The sequence below is a fragment of the Carcharodon carcharias genome, chromosome 1 (genome assembly GCF_017639515.1).
Source record: "Carcharodon carcharias isolate sCarCar2 chromosome 1, sCarCar2.pri, whole genome shotgun sequence".
Lineage (NCBI taxonomy): Eukaryota > Metazoa > Chordata > Chondrichthyes > Lamniformes > Lamnidae > Carcharodon > Carcharodon carcharias.
The window spans coordinates 257,402,918-257,428,183 of record NC_054467.1 but is presented as its reverse complement, the minus strand read 5'-3'; the positions used below and the strand labels follow the sequence as shown (position 1 = coordinate 257,428,183).

General features: G+C 44.5%; 1 protein-coding gene across 4 annotated transcripts in view; it reads left to right on the top strand.

Moving 5' to 3' along the window:
• Positions 1–25,266, top strand: part of dysf (dysferlin, limb girdle muscular dystrophy 2B (autosomal recessive)) — a 375,567-nt gene that overhangs the window by 102,020 nt on the left and 248,281 nt on the right. For all 4 annotated transcript variants that reach the window (XM_041186042.1, XM_041186052.1, XM_041186062.1 and 1 more), the window contains exons 6-16: positions 2,019–2,212; positions 4,559–4,687; positions 7,904–7,966; positions 8,088–8,138; positions 8,221–8,251; positions 10,319–10,434; positions 13,382–13,508; positions 14,285–14,388; positions 21,222–21,290; positions 23,665–23,708; positions 24,717–24,799. In XM_041186042.1, coding sequence (XP_041041976.1) covers positions 2,019–2,212; positions 4,559–4,687; positions 7,904–7,966; positions 8,088–8,138; positions 8,221–8,251; positions 10,319–10,434; positions 13,382–13,508; positions 14,285–14,388; positions 21,222–21,290; positions 23,665–23,708; positions 24,717–24,799 — 1,011 coding nt within the window. The remainder of the gene's footprint in view (positions 1–2,018; positions 2,213–4,558; positions 4,688–7,903; positions 7,967–8,087; positions 8,139–8,220; positions 8,252–10,318; positions 10,435–13,381; positions 13,509–14,284; positions 14,389–21,221; positions 21,291–23,664; positions 23,709–24,716; positions 24,800–25,266) is intronic.

The following is a 25,266-nucleotide window of genomic DNA, read 5'->3' as shown; positions in this document are numbered from 1 at the left end:
AGGCACTTTACAGCCTTCCAGACTGAATATTGAGTTCAGCAACTTCAGACCATGAACTCTCTCCTCCATATATATTTTTTTTATATAATTTTTTTTCAACTTCCTCCCCCTACAAGGGGGAGACTGTAACTTGGTCTCATGTTTTACTTTCAGAGAGCACTGACCCTACTTCTGCTATTATAGACGTTCTGCTGACTGACCTTTATGCCACTATCAACACCTGCCTTAATCTTTAACACTATCATTACAAATTCCTTTGTCTTGTGTCCATGACGTTTTTGTCCAATCTCTCCTACCTTTCCCTGACCTTCTATTTAGCTCCGCCTGCTCCACTGCTTCTCTTCAATAGTGTAAAATCTATCACATTTCTATCTCTCTTCAGCTCTGAAATAGTGTCATGTTGACTCAAAATGTTAACTCTGCTTCTCTCTGCACAGAGGCTGCCAGACCTGCTGAGCTTTTCCAGAATTTCCTGTTTCTATTTCCTATTCATTATGTTCTTATATTAACCCACTGTCTGACAAAGTGGGGAGCAGACATTAGGGTTTGAACCATCAGTTTTGATTGTCCTCTGCACTGTGAATCATTCGCACCCTACCAACACACACAGGACAGCACCAGCAGGGCCTTATTGACTCACCCGTGTCATTTGCCACAAAGACGTTCGCTGTGCAGGACCCCATCGGTGGCAGAAGTCTGGCCTTCAGCTACCGCAACGCTGTGCAGGCCCTCTCCACGTCCTGCCAGTCACCCTACCCAACCCCCTCAGGCTCGCTACTTGTGTTACCATTGAGTGCCAATCTGTGCTGGCCATTTTTGCAGAGTTGGTGACGTAGATGCAGTGCCCCTGAACCCCAGGATGGACAGCGACAAAAAAAAAGTCACCTGACCTGGTCCACTGGGGAGACTGCTTGCTGCGTCCAGCTGTTTCGTCAATGATCCCAGCAGTGTTGACCTCTACGACTCCACATTCCACACATTGACCGCTCTGTGCTTGGTGAAGGATTTCCTGACATTGGTCCCAAATTTTCCTTTGACTGAATTGAATCTAACTGTGGCTGAGCTCGACCTTTCGACCTTCCCTTCAGGGAGTGCAAGAAATCTAAAGGTTAACATGTTAGAATTAGAGTTCTGATGAAGGACAGGGCATATTATAGAACACAGAAGCCTGCGGCCTACAAGAAGCCCCATTATGATTTGCACCCTCTCCCCTCTGACCGCCCCTCCCCCACAACCCCCACCCAGTTAAGGCTCAAGTGCTGCCCCCACCATGTGCTCAGATGACAGATCATCCTCTGAGTAATGGAAGGTTAAGTTATTTTACAGAAGAACACACAAGAATACAAGAATTCAGAGCAGGAGTAGCCCTTCGAGCCTGCTCTGCTCTGCGATGAGATCATGGCTGATCTGGTTGTGGTTTCAACTCCACTTTCCTATCTGCCTCCCAAAACCCTTGACTCCCTTCTGTGTCAAAAATCTGTCCATCTCAGCCTTTGAATACATTCAATGACCCAGCCTCCACTGCTCACTGGGAAAGAGAATTCCACAGAATAACAGTCCTTGGAAAGAAAAAATAATTTCCTTATTATGTGAGGAAACATCCTCCCAGTGTCTACCCTGTCCAGTCCTTTCAGAATCTAAGGTCACCTCTCATTCATCTAAATTCCAATGGGTAAAAGCCCAACTGCTCAACATGTCCTCATAAGATAACCCCTTCATCCCAGGAATCAGTTGAGTGAACCTTCTCTGAACTGCTTAATAGACTGTTCTACCTTTCAATGGTCTCTCTCCGCTCCCTGTAAATTAACACCATTTTGCCTTTGACCCAGAAGCTACAGCCTCTCAAATTTTAGCCAACTTTGTAGCTGCAGCATTTTCTCACCTCATAGCCTGAGGGTTGTAACCCATCCCAGGCCTGCAGTGTCTTCTCACCACATAAGCCTAGAGTACTCACCAACACCCAGTAGGATTGCCAACGACACCTTCTAGACTGATGTTCTTAATTTTCCCATCTACAGACACTGGTGGCGAGGGAGAGGATGACACAGAAGATCCTCTGGGCACGGGCGATGAGGCTGAGTCCGCGTCGGGAGTACCTGGGACTGAACCACCTGTAATGCCGAAGAAGCCATCAACCAACGTGCTCCATGGCATCAAGAAAAGGAGACGCCCAACCAAAGTCCTACTCCCAAACAAGCCTCAGGACTTCCAGGAAAGTTACCTCCAGGGTTGAATATTTGGGGCTAAGGCCTTATTTTAAAGTGGCGGGGGGGGTGGTGGTGAAATTGGTTGTGGGCGAAGGAGTAAAAGGATGGATAAAGCATCCCGCTTAAATCTCTTATCCAATGAAGTGAATTCTACCCTGGCTGACATACCCTCTGGAGAGTTTTTAAAGGTAGTCTTGTTACCTGAAACCCTTTTAATGGAAAAAAATGAAATCCTATGATGCCGACCGACCAAAGATTTCAAAAGAATTGCTTTTTATGACTCACCTGGCCGAAAGCCAGGTCACAAACTGGACATTACCCCGAGGGTTAACACTTCAGATGGAGGGCCCGTTGGATTCACGGCAACTTGTTTAAGAAAATGGCCCGATTCACCCTTTTTTCCCCTCAATTCGAACTGTCAGGACAGGGAGGGTGTGAGAAGTCCATTCGGCCCATCAAGCCTGCTCGGCCATTTTGTTAAACATGGCAGCCCTTTATCCAATGTATCTAAATGTTGCTACACTACAGCAGTGTCAGCTCTTCAGAAGTATTTCAGTGGCTGTAAAGCACTGTGGGGCCGCTTGAGATCACGAAATACAAGACTTTATTTTATCTGTTTAATCCTCTACCCTGGCTCAATATCACTTAACACCCTTGTTTCCTCAATGCCTACCTCCTGTTTTGAATCACTGTGACTCCTACCACTGGCCGGAAAGGCATCAGGATCAGTTGCACATGCTCCGCTGATCCGGATGCTTTTCCAGTTGGTGGCGGGAGCATCCATGTCGTGGCCGATCCCAATTCCAGTACAGCCCAGCTCGCTCGCTTGATAGTTATGAGGCTCTTCATCCCAGGGTAATTGTCTCGAGCCCCACTTTGGGTAATGTTTTTTTTTACTACTATGGTAAAGAAAAGGTCCTTGTGTCAGGCACAAGAATTATAAAGGGTGAACTGGGGTTTCCATAGAGCCATAGAAAAGTTACAGCACAGAAGGAGGCCATTCGGCCCATCTTGTCCATGCCAGCCCAATGACACCCAGGTGCCCTTTCTAATCCCACCTTCCTGCACCCGGCCCATAGCCCTGCAGCTTATAGCACTTTAGGTGCAGATCCAGGTACTTTTTAAAAGAGTTTAGAGTTTCTGCCTCTACCACCAACTTGGGCAGCGAATTCCAGACACCCACTACCCTCTGCGTAAAAAAGTTCTTCCTCATGTCCCCCCTACACCTTCTGCCACTTATCTTGAATCTATGTCCCCTGGTTTTGGAATTCTCCACCAAGGGAAACAATTTTATCCAGTCCACTCTATCTATTCCCCCTCATCATTTTGTATACCTCAATCAAGTCACCATTCAGCCTTCTTTGTTCTAAGGAAAATAACCCCAACCTATCCAATCTCTCCTCGTAGCTACACTTTCCTAACCCTGGCAACATTCTTGTAAACCTCCTCTGCACTCTCTCCAGAGCTATTACATCCTTCCTGTAATGTGGGGACTGGAACTGCACACAATACTCCAGTTGTGGCCTCATCAGTTTCCTTCGAGAGCTCAGCTGCTGAAGAATGCATCCATTTGTAGAAATAATAAATGTTAATCAATAATACAAGGTGTAGTAATCCACTCCAGCTTGACACTTCATTTTGGTAACATCTGTGAAAAGCAGATTGTATTAAAAAAGCGATACCCCCGATGTATTTCCGATGAGAATTTTAAAAATGACTGGCAAATAAACAGAACATTTTGGGGGAACAGTCAATCCGAAAGCGATTCTGTTTTCATTTATTCCCACATACAGGTCAGGTTCCCTCAATTCGAAACCCTGGGGCTGATTTCAGATAATCTCAGTTTTTGGAGACCGCATGTAAACTCACATTACAACATACTAAGTCTATATACTAACTATAGCTTAAAGTAAATAAAATGTCCAGCAAAGTGAGGTGTATCACTGAATAATAAACACAGGGCATCTGTAATAAGTTCCTTTCTGGCATGTTCACCACAAAGATCGCAAGGTAAACAGTGCAGACAAACAGCTAGACTTCCCACGCTAAAGGTCGATGAGGTTCAAAAAGAAGTGCGGTTTTTGGATGTTTGGTTTTTGGGTTTACGGATAAAGGATAATCTGTACCAGGTGCTTGGTGTGGTCCTTCCTTCCTTTATCAAATTTGAAATTGAGGTGATATTTATTTTGCCTTGTTTGGTTACCTCTATGGTTGTAGATGGCCTAGTGGCTCATCTATCATTCTGGATTGCACCAGCCCGAATTCAGCCTGTTCTTCACTTGTGGTGCCCTTGTCATCATCATTACCTTTTCCAGACGCAATACGTACTTAACAAATTCTTCTGCTTCCAGGTCAGAGTGTGTGTGGTTGAAGCCCGTCAGCTCCCCGGCATCAACATCAGGCCTGTTGTCAAAGTTACTGTTGCCGGGCAAACTAAGACAACGCGGGTTCGCAAGGGCAATAACCCATTCTTTGATGAGGTGAGGCACAGGTCTTGTGAAAAACTCTGCTTTCCCTCCTACAATGGTGTGGGTCAAGTGTGATTTGATAGGGAGCAGGATAATACAGATCAATCAAACTCTTTCTTTTCTGTGATAATAGAATGGAAGAAGGCGAAAGTTGACATTTACCTTTCAGACTCAACATTGAGTTCAATATTTTCAGATGATAACCCCTGTCCCCATTTTTTTTGGATGGCAACTATTGATGATACTTCTAATCTCATTTACACTTCCAGCTGACCACTTTTTTACTTCTCTACTTGTCCCATGACTGTTTACTTTTCCCCTTGCACCCTCACCCCCTTTGACATTTAAACTTGCTAGCCTTCCACCCCCATCACAAGCCTTTCCTTTTGTTCTTTTCCTCCCCTCCCTCCATTTCCCAGTCGCATGACCGCAAGAGTGCGGCCCACTGAGCCAAGGCTGAGAATTCACGGCTTGCCCCGTCATGGGTTCAGCCCAGTGCATGTTATCTCCCGAAACTCTGCTCATTGCCTCCATTCTGCATGAGGTGCCCTTGCAAAACTCTAAGACGACAGTCTATACGATCCAGCTGAGAGCCGACACATCTCTCAGAGCACATTCCACAGCCAAATCTGCATTACTGGAAGGCAAAATCACGCTTGTACGGTTACAGTTGTCAAGTGATAGTGAAGTAGAAACTATATTTTGGGAGGGAAAAGAAACCTCACCACAGGGAGATTTGAAGTTAAATTCATTAAATATGCCACTTCAAAAAAAAATCATTCCCAGGAAGTGGGCATCGATGGCACGGCTAGGGTTTATTGTCCATCAGTAGCCACCCTGAGAGTGTGGTGGTTGGCCAGTTACCTGGAGCTGCTGCAGTTCATGTAATGGTGGCGCTGCCACAACAGTTCGGTAATGTGAAACCCATCACTACTCCGAATCTGTTTCAAAACCCTGTGAGTTCTGAATGTTGCCGACACAAGCAGGATGGGCCGATTGGCTTTCCTTGCTGTCAGATTCCCTGAATCTATATTCTATCTTGTGATATCCTGGTGAATATTTTTAGTGATGGGTGAATGGAACCCGAGGGAGGGCTCTCAAAGCTTTCCTTTAAGCAGTGACAAGAGATTTTTAACTCCAACACGTTGTTTTGCTTTCAAGGCCTCATCACAAGGTATCTCCAGCAATGTAGATGTACGTCCCTGGTTATGTCAGCCTAGATTAACAAGGAGCAGGAATAGGCCATTCGTCCCCTTGGCCTGCTCCTCCATTCAATAAGATCATGGCTGATCTGGATGGCTGATGCATCCCACCTACTCCCGATACCTATCACCCACTTGCTTACCAAGAATCTATCCACCTTGGCCTTAAAAATATTCAAACACTCTGCTTCCACTGTCTTTTGAGGAAGAGAGTTCCAAAGACTCACGAACCTCTGAGGGAAAAAATTTCACCTCACCTCTGTTTTAAATGAGCGACCCCTTATTTTTAAACAGCGACGCCTAGTTCGAGATTCTCCCACCAGAGGAAACATCCTCTCCACATCCACCCTGTCAAGTCCCCTCTGGATCTTATATGTTTCGATCAAGTCGTCTCTTACTCTTCTAGACCCCAACAGATACAAGCCTAACCTGTCCAACCTTTCCTCATAAGACAACCAGCCCATTCCAAATATTAGTCTGGTAAACATTCTCTAAACTGCTTCCAATGCATTTACATCCTTTCTTAAATAAGGTGATCAATACTGTGCACAGTAAATCCTGAAATCGGCTTGGACCTTCTGCCTCAGTGAGTGTGTTACTAAGGCAGGCAAAGTGACACAAACTGAAAACCATAATCCAGGGCCCAGTTAGAAGCTTGAAGTTGGGAAACCTTTGGTGCAGTCTCAATGGATAATGAGTAACTGGCTACATTACAGAGACGACCACACTTCATTGTATGGGAATTGCTCTGGGTCATCCTGATGTTGTCAAAGGTGCTGTCTAAATTTTTTAAAAATTCTCTCATGGGATGTGGGTGTCACTAGCTGATGTTGCCCATCCCTAATTGCCCTTGATTTGAGTGGTTTGGTAGGCCATTTCAGAGAGCAGTTTTGGAGTCACATGTAGGCCAGACCAGGTAAGGACAGCAGATTTCCTTCCTTAAAGGGCATTAGAATTACAATCAACAATCGCCATTACCAAGACTAACTTTCAATTCCAGGTTTTACTCATTGAATTTAAATTCCACCATCTGCCTTTGAACCCATGTCCCCACAATATTAATCTGGGCTAATAGCGCAGTGACATGACCACTACCCCATGATTTATTCTTTCTTACTAGCCCAAACGTGTAAAAGTCACAACACAAGAAGAAGCCATTTGACCCGACTCTGTGACCCTGCGTTTACCCACCACATGAGCAAATATTTCTAATCATATTTGCCCACCCTTCATCCTTATTCTTTCACCTCTAATCCGATCCTGAACATCAACATAGGTTTTGCTTCAGTCACGAACCCCATAGCTCTGTATGAGTCAGTTTCAGTGAATGCATTTGTGTACAAATTGTAGGGGAAGAATTCCTTTGTGTATCCATTGGAAATCATTAGAGAAGCCTGTGTGAGTTGCATAGCTAGCCACTCGTGGCCCTGGCTGCTCCAGGGAAGCTACTTATGAGGAACGTTTGACGACTCTGGGTCTATACTCGATGGAGTTTAGAAGGATGAGGGGGGATCTGAATGAAAGTTACAGAATACTGAAAGGCCTGGATAGAGTGGACGTGGGGAAGATGTTTCCATTAGTAGGAGAGACAAGGACCCGAGGGCACAGCCTCAGAGTAAAGGGAAGACCTTTTAGAACAGAGATGAGGAGAAACTTCTTTAGCCAGAGAGCGGTGAATCTACGGAATTCATTGCCACAGAAGGCTGTGGAGGCCAGGTCACTGAGTGTATTTAAGACGGAGATAGATAGGTTCTTGATTGGTAAGGGGATCAAAGGTTACGGGGAGAAGGCGGGAGAATGGGGTTGAGAAACTTATCAGCCATGATTGAATGGCGGAGCAGACTCGATGGGCCAAATGGCCTAATTTCCGCTCCTATGTCTTATGGACTTATGATCTTATTGTGTGTAGCGCTGCTTTGAAGCGATGCTACACAAAATAAATGTCCCCCTCTTTCTGCTCCTGCCCAATCCTCCACTTCGAACAAGCCATTAAACATTTTCAATTCTTCTCTCTGCTGCTCTCCAGACATTTTTCTTCAACTTCTACGATACTCCTGCTGACCTCTTTGACGAGCCGATATTCATCATGGTGAGTCATTAAGCCTTTGGATGAGATCGTGTGGAGGGAGTTGTCTCCTTTCCTTGACGTTTGCGATGATTATTCTTCCTGTGGAGAAATTTGTTTTTCTGATTTTGTTTCCGCCCGGTAGGCTTACAACTCCCACTCTCTGCGCATGGACTCGGTGATTGGAGAGTTCAAAGTAAGTCAAACATGGAAATTCCTGTGAGAATTTGGAAAATGGCAATGATGTCAAATTGATTTGTGGCTTTTGTGTGTTGCAGCTGGATATTGGGGCTGTTTATTCTGAGCCAAGTAAGTGTTGCTTGAAGAACGAAATTTCCGGTTGATAACTTTGCAACTCCCTTCTTAAATGGCGGTGCACGTCCACCTGTCTCTCCTCCTTCAAATCTACCTCTTTGACCAAGCATTCGGTCACCTGTGCAACCGTTTCCTCCTTTATCTTGGTATCAATTTCGTCTGATAATGCTCCTGTGAAGCGACTTGTGCTGTTCTATGGCGTTAAAGTGTTGTGTAAATATCCCTTGTTGTTGTTGTGTGTGCTGAGGTAAGAGTGCTTGATTTTATGTTTCACGTACCTTCTCCCTCTGAACGAGCTCGAAGGCGGCCAGGAGCTCTTCCGCGTTTCTGTTTCCTCTTCTCACTGGGTATCAGGCCAGCCTTGGGGGGGAGGGCTCCAGGGATGGTCGGCAGATACATCGACCCATAAACTCATCAGCTCCCTGAGGGGAGGGCAAAGGAAAATAAACGCATTCATCCCTTGTCCGATCCGTCCATCCTTAAATTGATTTACTCTGATGAAAATAACTTCCAAGGGAATTTGGATAAACATTTAAAAAAAGCAAATTTACAGAGCTACGAGGAAAGATTAGGGGAAGTGAAGCTAATTGCATGGCACTTTCAGAGAGCTGGTTCACAAACGATGCACCAAATGGCTTCCGCCTGTGTTTGATTCCTTGTTGTCTTGCCGGAGTAGAGTTCCAACGATGCCAGGCCCCTTTATACTTCCAAAATCTCACGCTCCTGTGAAATTCCTCAGGATATTTTGCCGTGTTAAAGATGCTATGTAAATGCAGCTTATTGTTATTCTGTAACAGCTCTGGAAGAGTTTCTTGGATACAGTGTGAAAGAAGGCCATTCAGCCCATCTGCCCGTGTTGGCTCTTTGAAAGAGTTATCCAATTAATCCCACTCTCTGCTCTTCTACATAGCCCTGCATGCAATTTTCCAATTCTCTTTTGCACGTTGTGATTGAGTCTGCTTCCACCATGCTTTCGGGCAGTGTATTTCAGATCAGAATAACAGAGTCTCCCATGTCAGATGGAGGTGAGGAGGAATTTTTCTCTTAAAGGGTCATTAGTCTGTGGAAATACCCCACCATCATTGGGAGTGGGAGGTGGGAGGAGAAATCACCATCGTATTTTGTGGGGGCCCAAGAGTTTCACTGGTTTCCCTCAGAAATTACAGCTGCTAATTGGGAAACCCCCCCACCACTGCCAAATTAGGATAACCACCCTTTCAAACATGTGAAATGCCTTTGAATACAGATCAGGCCCACCAGGAACAGCTGCAGTGGATCTCTGGATCTACCTTCTCTGGGTCAAATCACTGTTTTCACAATCTTTCAATCCTCCTTAGATCCAGGGGGCTGGAGAATTAGAAACGCTGTGTCCTTGTTCAAAACAAAAAGGGAGTAATGATATGCCCAGTAACTACAGCCAGTCAGTTTAACCTCGGTGGTGGGGAAGCTTTTAGAAACGAAAATCTGGGACAAAATGAGTGGTGGCTGGGACAAGTTTAGATGAATTAAGGGAATCCAGCATGTATTTGTTAAAGGCAAATTGCGTTTGACTAACCTGATTAAGTATTTTGCTGAGGGAACAGAGACCATTGAGGAAGGTAATATGGAGGGTTGTGATGTACATGAGCTTGCATAAGATGTTGGATAAACTGACGCATAATAGGCTTGTCAGCAAGGGTGAAGCCCATGGAACAAAAGGGATAGTGGGCAGCACGGATACGAAGTTGGCTGCATGACAGGAAACAGAGAGCAGTTGGGAACAGTTGTTTATTTGGGCTGGGGAAAGGTGTGCACTGGGGTTCCCCAGGGGTCAGTACTCGGACCACGGCTTTTCTTAATCTACATTAATGGCCTAGACTTTGGTGTGCTGGGCACAATTTTGAAATTTTTGGACGATACAAAACTTGGGAGTTGTCAGGAGGATAGGGATGAACTTCAGGAAGACGTCAATAAGCTGGTGGAACGGGTGGACAAGTTGCAGATAAGCACTAAGGGATGCATTTTGGTAGGAAGACTGGGAAGAGGGTGCCCCCCTTTTCATTGACTTGTTTCACTTCACAGAGCATGCCTTTCTCAGAAAGTGGCTCCTTCTGTCCGACCCCGATGACCTGGCTGCTGGGGCTAGAGGTTACCTGAAAGTCAACCTCATCGTGTTGGGAAGTGGTGACGAAGCTCCTGTGAGTTCAGGATTTCTTTTCAATCAAATTTGAATCGTTGATAATTTCAGCACAAAGATCCACGTTTACCCAGATTCTGGAAACACATTGGCTGTGGCAGCCCAGTTGTTCTGGGACTGGGCCTCGAGTTCAAGTTCAGTAGGGGCAAGTTACAGAATACACTTGGGATAAACCTGGTGGCAAAAAAACTGACTCTGAAGAGCTGCTGTGGAATGTTGTATTAGAGGTGGGTACAAGTGACATGTATCAGGCGCAGGTGATATGTTATAGAGGAGTACAGGTGAAGTGTTATAGATGAATACAGATGGAGTGTTATAGATGAGTACAGGTGAAGTTTTATGGATGAGTATGGGTGATGTATCATAGATGAGTACAGGTGGCATATTATAGATGAGTGTAGGTAGAGTGTTAAAGATGAATACAGGTGAAGTGTTACAGATGAGTACAGGCAGAGTGTTATAGATGAGTGCAGATGAAGTGTTATTGATGAGTACAGGTGAAGTGTTATAGATGAGTACCGATGAGTACAGGTGAAGTGTTACAGATGAGTAGAGGTGAAATATTATAGATGATTGCGGATGGTGTATTATAGATGAGTACAGGTAGAGTGTTAAAGATGAGTACAGCTGAAATGTTACAGATGAATACAGGTGAAGTGTTATAGATGAGTACAGGTGAAGTGCTACAGATGAGTACAGGTGAAGTGTTACAGATGAGTACAGGTGGAGTGTTATTGATGAGTACAGGTGAAGTGTTATAGATGAGTACAGGTGAAGTGTTACAGATGAGTACAGGTGGAGTGTTATAGATGAGTGCAGGTGGATTGTTGTAGCTGAATACAAGTGAAGTGTTATAATTGAGTACAGGTGAAGTGTTATAATTGAGAGCAGGTGAAGTGTTATAAATGAGTACAGATGGAGTGTTATAGATGAGTACAGGTGAAGTGTTATAGATGAGTACAGGAGGTGTATTATACGTGAGTACAGATGGAGTGTTATACATGAGTACAGGTGGGGTATTATAGATGAGTGTAGGTAGAGTGTTACAGATGAGTACATTTGGAGTGTTATAGATGAGTACAGATGGAGTGTTATTGATGAGTACAGGTGAAGTGTTATAGATGAGTAGAGGTGGAGTGTTGTAGTTGAATACAGGTGAAGTGTTATAGATGAGTACAGGTGAAGTGTTATAGATGATTACGGATGGTGTATTATATATGAGTGCAGGTGGAGTGTTATAGATGAGTACAGGTGGTGTATTATAGTTGAGTACAGGTAGAGTGTTATAGATGAGTACAGGTGAAGTGTTATAGATGAGTACAGGAGGTGTATTATAGGTGAGTACAGATGGAGTGTTATAGATGAGTACAGGTGGGGTATTATAGATGAGTGTAGGTAGAGTGTTACAGATGAGTACATTTGGAGTGTTATAGATGAGTACAGATGGAGTGTTGTAGTTGAATACAGGTGAAGTGTTATAGATGAGTAGAGGTGAAGTGTTATAGATGATTACAGATGGTGTATTATATATGAGTGCAGGTGGAGTATTCTAGATGAATACAGGTGAAGGGTTATTGATGAGTACAGGTGGAGTGTTGTAGATGAGTACAGGTGAAGTGTTGTAGATGAGTACAGGTGAAGTGTTATAGATGAGTACAGGTGAAGTGTATAGATGATTACGGATGGTGTATTATATATGAGTGCAGGTGGAGTGTTGTAGATGAATACAGGTGAAGGGTTATTGATGAGTACAGGTGGAGTGTTGTAGATGAGTACAGGTGAAGTGTTGTAGATGAGTACAGGTGAAGTGTCATAGATGAGAACAGGTGGAGTGTTATAGGTGAGTACAGGTGAACTGTTATTGATGAGTACAGGTGGAGTGTTGTAGATGACTTCAGTTTTTAAAATGAATTTACAGGATGTGGGCGTCACTGGCTAGGCCAGCATTTATTGCCCATGAGAAGGTGGTGGTGATGAGGTGCCTTCTGGAACTGCTGCAGTGCCTGTGGTGTAGGTACACCCACAGTGCTATTAGGGAGGGAGTTCCAGGATTTTGACCGAACAATAGTGAAGGAACAGCGATATAGTTCAAAGTCAGGATTGTGTGTGAAATGGAAGGGAACTTCCAGCTTATGGTGTTCCCATGTGTCTGCTGCCTCTGTCCTTCTAGATGATAGTGGTCGTGGGTTTGGAATGTGCTGTTGAAGGAGCTTTGGTGAATTTCTGCAGTGCATCTTGTGAATGGTACACACTGCTGCTACTGTGTGTCAGTGGTAAATGGACTGAATGTTTGTGGTTGGGGGACCAATCAAGTGGGCTGCTTTGTCCTGGAGTACAGGTGAAGTGTTATAGATGAGTATGGGTGGAGTATTAAAGATGAGTACAGTTGGAGTGTTATAGAAGAGTACAGGTGGAAGTGTTATAAATGAGTACAGGTAGAGTGTTATAGATGAGTACAGGTGAATTGTTATAGATGAGTACTCGTGATGTGATATAGATGGTTGCAGGTGATATTTTGCGTGACAGGTGATGTGTTGCAGGTACAGGTGAAGTGATATAGATGGGTACAGGTGAAGTTTTAGCTTAACTATTTACAATCTACATCAATGATTTGGAAGAATTAGAGACCGAATGTATGGTAGCTAAACTTGCCCATGACACCAAGATAAGTAGGAGAGAAAGTAAAGGGTTTGATAAGGGACATAACAAACGTAACTTGTCCACTTTGTCAGGAAGAATAGAGAAACAGCATATTATTTAAATGGAGAGAGGTTGCTGAACAGAGGGATCTGCGGTCCTGGCACATGAATCACAGAAAGTTAGTGTGCAGGTACAGCAAGTGATTAGGAAGCAAATGGAATGTTGATAGTGTAAGTGTTTTGGCAAGGTACAGGTGTTGTATCACAGACATGTGCAAATTCTAAAGCATTATATTTCTTCTATTGCAGATAGAGAAGAAAGATAGTTCTGAAGATAAAGAGGACATTGAAGGGAACTTGCTGAGACCCAGTGGAGTGGCTCTGAGAGGAGCCTATTTCACACTCAAGGTTTACAGGGCAGAGGATCTCCCACAGAGTACGTGGGTCTGTTTCTTGTGAGGAATCTGTAGTGGACCATGAGCTGGAAGTCTCAAAGTGCAATCTAAAAGAGAATGTTCTTTTTCTTGTTTCTAGTTGAATGACCAATGTACCTAATCAGGTCACCCAAAGCTTTGCTGCTAGAGTCAGCACATGTTTTGAGTTGTTGCTGCAGTTCTAGTTTCCCAACGGTGATTGGTTAAAGCATGTTCCCGATGGAGAACATGTTCCTACCCTAAGAGTGTTTGATGGGGACTGTGTAGAGGGAGCTTTACTCTGTATCTAACCCCATGCTGTACCTGTCCTGGGAGTGTTTGATGGGGACAATGTAGGTGGAGATTTACTCTGTATCTAACACTGTGCTGTACCTGCCCTGGGAGTGTTTGATGGGGACAGTGTAGAGGGAGCTTTACTCTGTATCCAACCCCGTGCTGTACCTGCTCTGGGAATGTTTGATGGGGTCAGTGTAGAGGGTGCTTTACTCTGTATCTAACCCCATGCTGTAACTGCCCTGGGAGTGTTTGATGGGGACAGTGTAGAGGGAGCTTTACTCTGTATCTAACCCCGTGCTGTACCTGTCCTGGGAGTGTTTGATGGGGACAGTGTAGAGGGAGCTTTACTCTGTATCTAACCCCGTGCTGTACCTGTCCTAGGAATGTTTTATGAAGAAAAAGACGAATATGATAAGAATGTCATAAGATGCTGCATCATGCTCAGTCACTCAAGCAGTTTCTTGTTGTCCTACTCACTGACTTTCTCTGTCTGTTTGGGTAGTGGATGATGCTGTTATCGACAGTGTGAAGCAGTTCTTTGGATTTGACAGCTGCAAGAAGAACCTCGTTGACCCTTTTGTAGAAGTGAGCTTCGCAGGGAAGATGGTGAGATGATACAGCCAGCTCTCTCGGGCGTGTCGGGTTGTGGTTGTCTAGCTGTTATGACACTGGAGTCAAAATCATTGAAGGTTCAAGCCTCCTGTGGAAATTCTATCTCAATTATGTCGGGCGGGTAGCAGGAATAAAATCATCATTAAAGATGCTAGGCTGTTCTTATAAGCTCCACTGGTTCATATATGTCACATCTCTCTGTCTGTTAATTGGAATAAAATTATCCCTCATGGAATTGAAGTTAAATTATTGACCTGATTAGGAGATTGGTTAGGTAATCAAAGATAGAGAGTACAGGAACATGGATATGTTCTCGAAGAACGGAAGGAAGTGACTGCTGGTATCATGGAACATCTAGAGATTAAGGAGGAGGAGGTGTTTGCTATCTTACAGCGAATAAAGGTAGATAAATCCCCCGGGCCTGACATGATATTCCCTCGGACCTTGAGGGAGACTAGTGTACAAATTGCCTAAATTGCTTAATTGTTTAAAAAAGGCTCTAAAAGTAAACCAGGTAACTACAGGCCAGTGAGCCTGATGTCAGTAGTAGGTAAATTATTGGAAGGTGTTCTGAGAGATCGGATTTTTAATTATTTGGACAGCCAAGGGCTGATTAAGGATAGTCAGCATGGCTTTGTGCGTGGTAGGTTGTGTTTAACGAACCTTGTAGAGTTTTTTGAGGAGATTACCAAGAAAGTAGATGAAGGAAAGGCTGTGGAAGTTGTCTACATGGACTTTAGTAAGGCCTTTGACAAGGTCCCACATGGGAGGTTAGTTCAGAAGGTTCAGACACTTGGTATCCATGGAGAGGTTGTAAACTGGATTCGAAATTGGCTGTGTGGGAGAAGACAGAGAGTGGTAGTGGATGATTGCTTCTCAGACTGGAGGTCTATGACTAGTGGTGTGCCTCAGGGATCTGTGCTGGGACCATTGTTGTTTGTTGTCCATATTAATGATTTGGATGATAATGTGATGAATTGGATCAGCAAGTTTGTTGATGACACTAAGATTGGAGGCGTTGTGATTAGCGAGGAAGGCTTTCAAAGCTTGCAGAGAGATCTGGACCAACAGGAAAAATGGGCCAGAAAATGGCAGATGCAATTTAATGTGGAAAAGTGTGAGGTGTTACATTTTGGAAGGTCAAACCAAGGTAGGACATACACAGTAAATGGTAGGGCACTGAGGAGTGCGGAGGAACAAAGGGATCTGGGAGTTCAGATACATAATTCCCTGAAAGTGGCGTCACAGGTAGACAAGGTTGTAAAGAAAGCTTTTGGCATACTGGCCTTCATAAATCAAAGTATTGAGTATAGGAGTTGGGATGTTCTGGTGAGGTTGTATAGGACATTGGTGAGACCAACTTTGGAGTATTGTGTGCAGTTCTGATTGCCTAACTACAGGAAGAATATCAGTAAGATTGAGAGAGTGCAGAGAAGATTTACTAGGATGTTGCCGGGTCTTAAGGAGTTGAGTTACAGGGAAAGATTAAACAGGGGTAGGACTTTATTCCTTGGAGCGTAGAAGAATGAGGGGAGCAGTTTACAAAATTATGAGGGGTATAGACAGAGTAAATGCGAGTAGGCTCTTTCCACTTAGATTAGGAGAGATAAACACGAGAGGACATGGCTTTAGGGTGAAAGGGGAAAGATTTAGGGGGAACTTCTTCACTCAGAGAGTGGTGAGAGTGTGGAATGAGCTACCATCTGACTTGGTAAATGTGGGCTCACTCTTAAGTTTTAAGAATAAATTGGATAGATACATGGATGGGAGAGGTCTGGAGGGTTATGGACTAGGTGCAGGTCAATGGGACTAGTGGAATAATATTTTGGCACAGACTAGAAGGGCCGAATGGCCTGTTTTCTGTGCTGTAGTGTTCTATGGTTCTATGGTTCTATCCCACAGTCAATCTGTGCTGCACCTTGAGTAGTCAATGAATTTCTGAAATAACTTCAGTGAGAGCCATAAATTCAAGTTGGTCAATGACACAAAGATTGTTGACAGAAAGTAGTGTAGACTGGGTCATAAAATTACAAAAGGTCACTGATAAAGTGAGTGGGGTAAACTGCCCTAGAAGGATTTCAAGGTAGTATATGTGAGATCATCCATTTGGGAACCAGGAAACAGATAGATTCGATATTATCTCAAGGAAATGAATGAGTTCAGATACAAAAAGTTATCATAAAGGCTAATTGGATGTTCAACTTTATTGTAAAGGGCCGGAACATGAAGGGAGTAAGTTTTGCTACAGTGATACAAAGCTCTGGATGGATTACATCTGGAGTATTGTGTATAGTTTCAGGCACTGCATCTTAGGAAGAATGAATTAACCTTGGAAGAAATGCAGCACAGATTCATTGGCACATTACCAGGGCTCCAAGGCTCAGTTTATGTAGGAGAGATTATATAAGCTAGGCTTGTATTCCCTCGAATATAAAAGGTTGAAGGGTGATTTGCTTACATTTTTAAGGTTTTGAAAGGGATTTATTGGGTAGACAGCAAGAAATTTCTTCCACTGGTGGGCATCCATGCCAAGGGGTCATAGTCTTAATACTTAGAACTAGGCCATTTATGAAAAGCTGGGAAATTTAATTAATGAATTCAATAAATTTAAATAGTTAGGGAATCTTTGCAAAAGAGTGGCAGAGATGTGGTGCTCTGTCCCACGAAAATCAATAGGTATCTAGCTAACTCCCACAAAGTCCCATTCACCATCACCCATGTGCTGACTGACCCACACTGTTTCCTGGTTAAGCAAAGCCTCAATTTTAAAACTTTCATCCGTGTTTCAAAATCCATGGATCATCCCCTCCCAATCTCTGTAATCTCCTCCAACCCTCCCAGATATCCGTGATTCTCCAGTTCCGGCCCCTTGAGCAATCCCCAAATTTAATCACTCCGCCTTCGGTTGCCAGGGACCCAAGCTCTGGATTTCTCTCCCTACACCTCTCGGCCTCGCCACCTAACTGTCCTCCATTAAGACACTCCTTAAAACCTGCCACTTTGATCATACTTTTGGTCATTTGACCTAATATTGCCTTACGTTGCTCAGGGTTAAATTTATTTTCATTGTATAAATGTCCTGTGAGACACCTTGGAAGGCATGATTTTGTTAAAGATGTGATATAAATATAAGTCATTGTTGTAAATTAACAATAATAAATTAGAAGTGATACAATTTTGCGAGCTAAGGGCATTACATGATATCACAGAATCATAGAGTTGTTGCAATGCAGAAGGAAGCCATTCAGCCCATTGAGTCTGCACTGGCTGTCCGAATGAGCAATTCTCCCACCTTCTCACTGTAACTCTGCACATTGTTTTTCTTTAGATAACAGCCTAATTCCATTTTCAATACATCAATTGAACCTTCCACCAGCACACTTTAAGGCAACGCGTCCCAGACCTTAACTCTGTGCCCTTGCATTCTAGATCCTTTCAAGAGTGGGAACAGTTTCTCCCCATCCACCCTCCCTGTACCCCTCATGATTTTGAACACCTCTATCAAGTCTCTTCCCATCCTTCACTTCTCCAAGGAAAACAGTGCTAACTTCTCCAACCTATCTTCATAACAGAAGTTCCTCATCCCTGGAACCATTCTCGTGAATCTTTTCTGCACCCTCTCAATGCCTGCACATCTTTCCTAAATTGCGGTGCCCGGAACTGGACAATACTCCAGCCAAAGCCGAACTAGTGTCTTATACAAGTTCATCATAACCGCCCTGCTCTTGTACTCTATGCCCCTATTAATAAAGCCTAGAATGCTGTATGCTTTATTAACCACTCTCTCAATCTGTTCTGCCACCTTCAATGACAGATCATAAGATGTAGGAACAGAAGTAGGCCATTTGGCCCATCGAGTCTGCTCCGCCATTCAATTAGATCATTGCTGATCTGATAATCCTCAACTCCACTTTCCTGCCTATCCCCATAACCCTTGATTCCCTTACTGATTAAAAATCTGTCTGTCTCAGCCTTGAATATACTTAACAACCCAGCCTCTACAGCCCTCTGCGGTAAAGAATTCCACATATCGACTACCCTCTGAGAGAAGAAATTCCTCCTCATCTCTGTCTTAAGTGGGTACCCCCTTACTCTGAGATTATGCCCTCTGGTCCTAGACTCTCCCACAAGGGGAAACAACCTCTCAGCATCTACCCTGTCAAGCCCCCTAAGAATCTTATCTGTTTCAATAAGGTCGCCTCTCATTCTTCTAAACCCCAATGAGTACAGGCCCAACCTACTCAACCTCTCCTCATAAGAAAGTCCCTCCATCCCCTGGATCAACCAGCGTCCAATGCCAGTATATCTTTTCTGAGATAAGGGGACCAAAACTGTTCACAGCATTCTAAGTGTACATATGCACATATACCAGATCCCTTTTCTCCTGCACACCCCATTAGAGTTGTACCCTTTATTTTATATTGTTTCTCCACATTCCTCTTACCAGAATGAATCACTTCACATTTCTCCACATTGAGCTTCATCTGCCAGCTGTCTGCCCATTCCACCAGCTTTGTCCATGCCCAAGCGGTACACTTGTTGTACACTATCCTGCTGACAGTTCACAATGCTTTCGAGTTACGTATCATCCACAAGATTTGAAACTGCGCTCCAAGGTCTAAGTCATTAATACATATCAGGAAAAGCAAGAGCTTCCCAACACTGACCTCTGGGGAACTCCAGTACAAACCTTCCTCCAGCCTAAAAAACATCCATTAACCGTGACCCTCTGTTTCCTGTCACTCAGCCAATTCCGTATCCATGCTGCTACTCTCTCTTTTATTCCATAAGCTATACCTTTGCTCACAAGTCCGTTGTGCAGCACAGTATCAAATGCCTCTCTAAGTCCATGTACACCACATCAACAGCATTACCCTCATCAACCCTTTCTGATACTTCTTCAAAAAAAAACTCTAGCAAGTTAATTAAACACAATTTCCTCTAAAGAAATCCATACTGGCTTTCCTTAATTAACCCACTTTTGTACGTGACAATTGATTTGTCCCGAATTATTGTTTTTCAAATAAGGAGTGGGAGCCAAGGCAGGATAACTGGAGTTCGGATGCAGATCAGCTATGATCTTATTGAATGTTGGCAGATCAGGCTCAAGAGGCTGCTTCTGTTCCAATATTCCTAAGTCTGGGCAAGTCACTCAAAGGGTGGAAGAAGGAACAGCATCTTCACCAAGTGATTAGCATCAGTGAATAGTGGTAATTGGGGGGCACCAGTGAATGGGAGTAAGTGGGGGGTCATGAGTAAAGGGGGTAATTCATAGAGAGCACCAATAAATGAAATAATTAGGAGAGAATTGGGGGAGTGCGTCAGTGAATTGGTGGGTGACACCTTGCCACTGGTGCCCACATTGCTGTCAATGGCATGGATTTAATGTGGTGGTGGATTACTTACCCCCTTGAACTAAAAGAAGGTCAGCACCTTGCCGAAGAGAAATCTGGTTGCCTTGCAGCGATAATGCCCTGAGTGCAACTAGAGTGTGACTAGGACTTCCACCCGCTCTAAGAGTTTCCAGCCAATCTTATTTGTTCCAGTACAGATACAACACCGGCATCTATCCGGCAACATGGAAAAATTGCACAGGAATGTGCCTTCCACGAAAAGCAGGACAAATCCCACCCAACCAATTACTGCCCTATCAGTCTACTCTCAGTCATCAGCAAAGTGTTGGAAGGGGTCATCAACAGTTCTGTCAACTGCTTGTATTCCGCCAGGGCCATTCAGCTCCTGACCTCATTACAGCCTTTGTCTAAACAGGGACAAAAGAGCTGAACTCCCAAGGTGAGGTGAGAGTGACTGTCCTTGACATCAAGGCCGCTTTTTACCGAGTGTGGCATCAAGGAGCCCTAGCAAAACTGGAGTCAATGGGAATCGGGGCAAATTCTCTGCTAGTTGTAGTCATACCGAGCACAAAGAAAGATGGTTGTGGTTGCTGGAGGTCAGTCATCTCAGCTCCAGGACATCACTGCAGGAGTTCCTCAGGGTAGTGTCCTCGGCCCAACCATCTTCAGCTGCTTCATCAATGACCTTCCTTCCATCATAAGGTCAGAAGTGGGGACGTTCGCTGATGATTGCACAGTGTTCAGCACCATTCGGGACTCCTCAGATACTGAAGCAGTCCATGTCCAAATGCAGCAAGACCTGGACAATATCCAGGCTTGGGCTGACAAGTGGCAAATAACATTCACGCCACACAAGTGTCAGGCAATGACCATCTCCAACAAGAAAGAATCCAACCATCACACCTTGATGTTCAATGGCATCACCATCACTGAATCCCCCACTATCAACATTCTGGGGGTTACCGTTGACCAGAAACTGAACAGGACTAGCCATATAAATGCTGTGGCTACAAGAACAGGTCAGAGGCTGGGAATCCTGCATTGGGTAACTCACCCCCTGACTCCCCAAAGCCTGTCCACCATCTACAAGGCACAAGTCAGGAGTATGATGGAAGAGTGCAAATCCAACAACACTCAAGAAGCTTGACACCATTCAGGACAAAGCAGCCTGCTTGATTGGCTTGTTTCTGTGCTGTATAACTCTATGACTCTATATCACTACCAGTGAATGGGGGTAATTGGGTGAGTGGACCAGTGAATGGGTTGTGGTCGAGGAAAGAGAAGAGTGAGGTGTGACTAGATTAAGGTCTTTAAAATTATGAACAGGTTCAGCAGGGTAGGTGTAGAGAAGACATTTCCATGTTTTGAAGGAATGCAAAACTGCGTAAGGTAGTTTCTAATAAATCCAAGAGGGAATTCAGGAAAATATTTCTTAATTGAAAGAGTGAAAAACTGTCTCACTTAATCTTTCAGGTCTGCAGTAAAATCATTGAGAAAAATGCCAATCCTCGGTGGAATCAGAGCCTTGTGTTGCCAATTAGGGTAAGGAAATGTAATTTGTCCAGAGCAGGATGAATCAATCAGCGATATAAATAATTACAGTGTGCAGGGGAAGTCCACCATGCAATATTATTGTAGGCATGCAAGTGGCTGAGTGCATCGATGCTCATCCCCTGTATGTGCCTGAGGTCACATGTAGCTGACTCTCCACTCACCTCAGAAGTACCTCGAAAATCTTCACGGAGGAAAGCCACAGCCTTCTCACTGGACAGCGAACCTGGAGGATGCAGCCATGCTCGTGCTGGCCACAAATCTGGGGGATGCTACAGCCAAAAGTTCCCAGTGTTTTCTACCTCCCATTGTTTCCCAGTATGAGGCTCCTTTATATCCCATTCTCACCACTTGAATTTCTGTAACCTTCCTGAAGAAATTAGGGATGGGCAATAAATGGTGACCGGGCCAGTGACGCCCACATCCAATAAATGAACATTAAAAAAAAATTCCATGTACCAGTATCCGTATATTTTCCCAGTGTGTATCTCCTCTCTATCCCTGTTGGTTCCCAGTGTGTGTCTCCTCTCTATCCCTGTTGTTTCCCAGTGTGTGTCTCCTCTCTATCCCTGTTGGTTCCCAGTGTGTGTCTCCTCTCTATCCCTGTTGTTTCCCAGTGTGTGTCTCCTCTCTATCCCTGTTGTTTCCCAGTGTGTGTCTCCTCTCTATCCCTGTTGTTTCCCAGTGTGTGTCTCCTCTCTATCCCTGTTGTTTCCCAGTGTATGTCTCCTCTCTATCCCTGTTGTTTCCCAGTGTGTGTCTCCTCTCTATCCCTGTTGGTTCCCAGTGTGTGTCTCCTTTCTATCCCTGTTGGTTCCCAGTGTGTGTCTCCTCTCTATCCCTGTTGGTTCCCAGTGTGTGTCTCCTCTCTATCCCTGTTGTTTCCCAGTGTGTGTCTCCTCTCTATCCCTGTTGTTTCCCAGTGTGTGTCTCCTCTCTATCCCTGTTGTTTCCCAGTGTGTGTCTCCTCTCTATCCCTGTTATTTCCCAGTGTGTATCTCCTCTCTATCCCTGTTGTTTCCCAGTGTGTGTCGCCTCTCTATCCCTGTGTGTGTGTGTCCAGTGTGTGTCTCCTCTCTATCTCCCATCTCTATCTTTGTTGGTTCCCAGTGTGTGTCTCCTCTCTAGTGTGTGTCTCCTCTCTATCCCTGTTGGTTCCCAGTGTGTGTCTCCTCTCTATCCCTGTTGGTTCCCAGTGTGTGCCTCCTCTCTATCCCTGTTGGTTCCCAGTGTGTGTCTCCTCTCTATCCCAGTGTGTGTCTCCTCTCTATCCCTGTTTTCCCAGTGTGTATCTCCTCTCTATCCCTGTTGTTTCCCAGTGTGTGTCTCCTCTCTATCCCTGTTGTTTCCCAGTGTGTGTCTCCTCTCTATCCCTGTTATTTCCCAGTGTGTATCTCCTCTCTATCCCTGTTGTTTCCCAGTGTGTGTCTCCTCTCTATCCCTGTTGGTTCCCAGTGTGTGTCTCCTCTTTATCCCTGTTGGTTCCCAGTGTGTGTCTCCTCTCTATTCCTGTTGTTTCCCAGTGTGTGTCTCCTCTCTATCCCTGTTGTTTCCCAGTGTGTGTCTCCTCTCTATCCCTGTTGGTTCCCAGTTTGTGTCTCCTCTCTATCCCTCTTGTTTTCCAGTGTGTGTCTCCTCTCTATCCCTGTTGGTTCCCAGTGTGTGTCTCCTCTCTATCCTTGTTGGTTCCCAGTGTGTGTCTCCTCTCTATCCCTCTTGTTTTCCAGTGTGTGTCTCCTCTCTATCCCTGTTGGTTCCCAGTGTGTGTCTCCTCTCTATCTTTGTTGGTTCCCAGTGTGTGTCTCCTCTCTATCCCTCTTGTTTTCCAGTGTGTCTCCTCTCTATCCCTGTTGGTTCCCAGTGTGTGTCTCCTCTCTATCCCTGTTGGTTCCCAGTGTGTGCCTCCTCTCTATCCCTGATGGTTCCCAGTGTGTGTCTCCTCTCTATCCCTGTTGTTTCCCAGTGTGTGTCTCCTCTCTATCCCTGTTGTTTCCCAGTGTGTGTCTCCTCTATATCCCTGTTGTTTCCCAGTGTGTGTCTCCTCTCTATCCCTGTTGGTTCCCAGTGTGTGTCTCCTCTCTATCCCTGTTGTTTCCCAGTGTGTGTCTCCTCTCTATCCGTGTTGTTTCCCAGTGTGTGTCTCCTCTCTATCCCTGTTGGTTCCCAGTGTGTGTCTCCTCTCTATCCCTGTTGGTTCACAGTGTGTGTCTCCTCTCTATCCCTCTTGTTTTCCAGTGTGTGTCTCCTCTCTATCCCTCTTGTTTTCCAGTGTGTGTCTCCTCTCTATCCTATTTTCCCCCAGTGATGGGTGTATTTCTATGCAGATGGTGAAAGCCAAGGTCAATAATATGTCTCTTCTTCCCAGTTTCCCTCCATGTGTGAGAAAATGAGAATCCGCCTCATTGACTGGTGAGTCCCTTCTAATTACTGCAGCTGTCTGCTTATGCTGATAAGTAGCTTTCACAGTAAAGAATAGATTCCATGTTAGGCGAGAGGGTACATGGGTAGTGGACGGGTACTAAATGCATATTGAGTGTCCATGATATTGTAGAATTGTGGGATCATTGAATAATTAAAGCACAGAAGGAGTACATTCGGTCCATATAGTCCCTGCCGGCTCTCTGCTAGAGCAATCCAGCTAGTTCCACTCCCCTGTCCTTTCCCTGTAGCCCCGCAAATTATTTTGCTTCAGGTGCTTATCCGATTCCCTGTTGAAAACCAGGGTTGAACCTGCCTCCACCACACTCTCGGGCAGTGAATTTTAGATCCTAACCACTCGCTGTTTAAAAAGCTTTACCTCATGTCACCATTGATTCCTTTGCCAATCCCCTTAAATCGGTGTCCTCTGATTCTAGACCTTTCCGACAATGTGAACAGTCTCTCTCTATCTATTTTGCCCAGACCCCTCGTGATTTTGAACACCTCTATCAAATCTCCTTTCAATTCTCTTCTCTAAAGAGAATAACCTCAACTTCACTGCAGTTCCTCATCCCTGGAACCATTCTTGAGAATTTTTTCTGCACCCTCTCTGAAGCCTTCACACCCTTCCTAAGGAGCGGTGCCCAGAACTGGAAACAATAACCCAGTTGAGGTTGAACCTTAGAAATCATAGAAGTCTTAGAATTTTTTATCATAACCTCTTTTCTTTTGTACTCCATACCTCTATTTATAAAGCCCAGGATCCCATGTGCTATTTTAAACTCTTTCTCAAACTGCCCTGCCACTTGTCATAATTTGACGGAGTGGTGGAGTGTACATGGGTTGTGGGAGAAGATGATATGGTTTAGATTTATTCCATCAAGCCTTGTCTTTTCTGCAAACGCTCTTTTATTCTTATAAAATCTCACACCCCAATGTTAGTCACTTGGGTCTGAGCTGCTCTGTTGCTTGTGGATGACCTTCGTTTTACTTCAACAGGGATCGATTAACCCAGAATGATGTGATTGGCACAACTTACTTATGCATGTCAAAAATCTCAGCCCCAGGAGGAGAGATTGAAGGTAAGTGACAGTCATGGTAGTTTGAACTTCAGTGATAGCTATGGCAGGTTGGAAGTTGAGTAATGGTCACTGATATTGGTTATTGTAGAATGAAGTTCATGAATGGTTATGGCAGATTAGATGTTCTGTAAGGGTTATGTAAGTAACTCTTTTCAAAAAGTACCTGGATCTGCACTTAAAGTGCTGTAAACTGCAGGGCTATGGGCCGGGTGCAGGAAGGTGGGATTAGAAAGGGCACCTGGGTGTCCTCGGGCTGGCATGGACAAGATGGGCTGAATAGCCTCCTTCTGCGCTGTAACTTTTCTATGGTTCGATGGTTCTAAGTTGAACTTCAGTAATGGTTATGGCAGTTTGTAGATTGAAGTTCAGTAATTGTTATGGTTGGTTGAAGCCTAGTAATGGCTATGGTAGAATGAAGTTAGTAATGGTTATGGAAGGTTGAAGTTCAATGTTAGCTACATTAGATT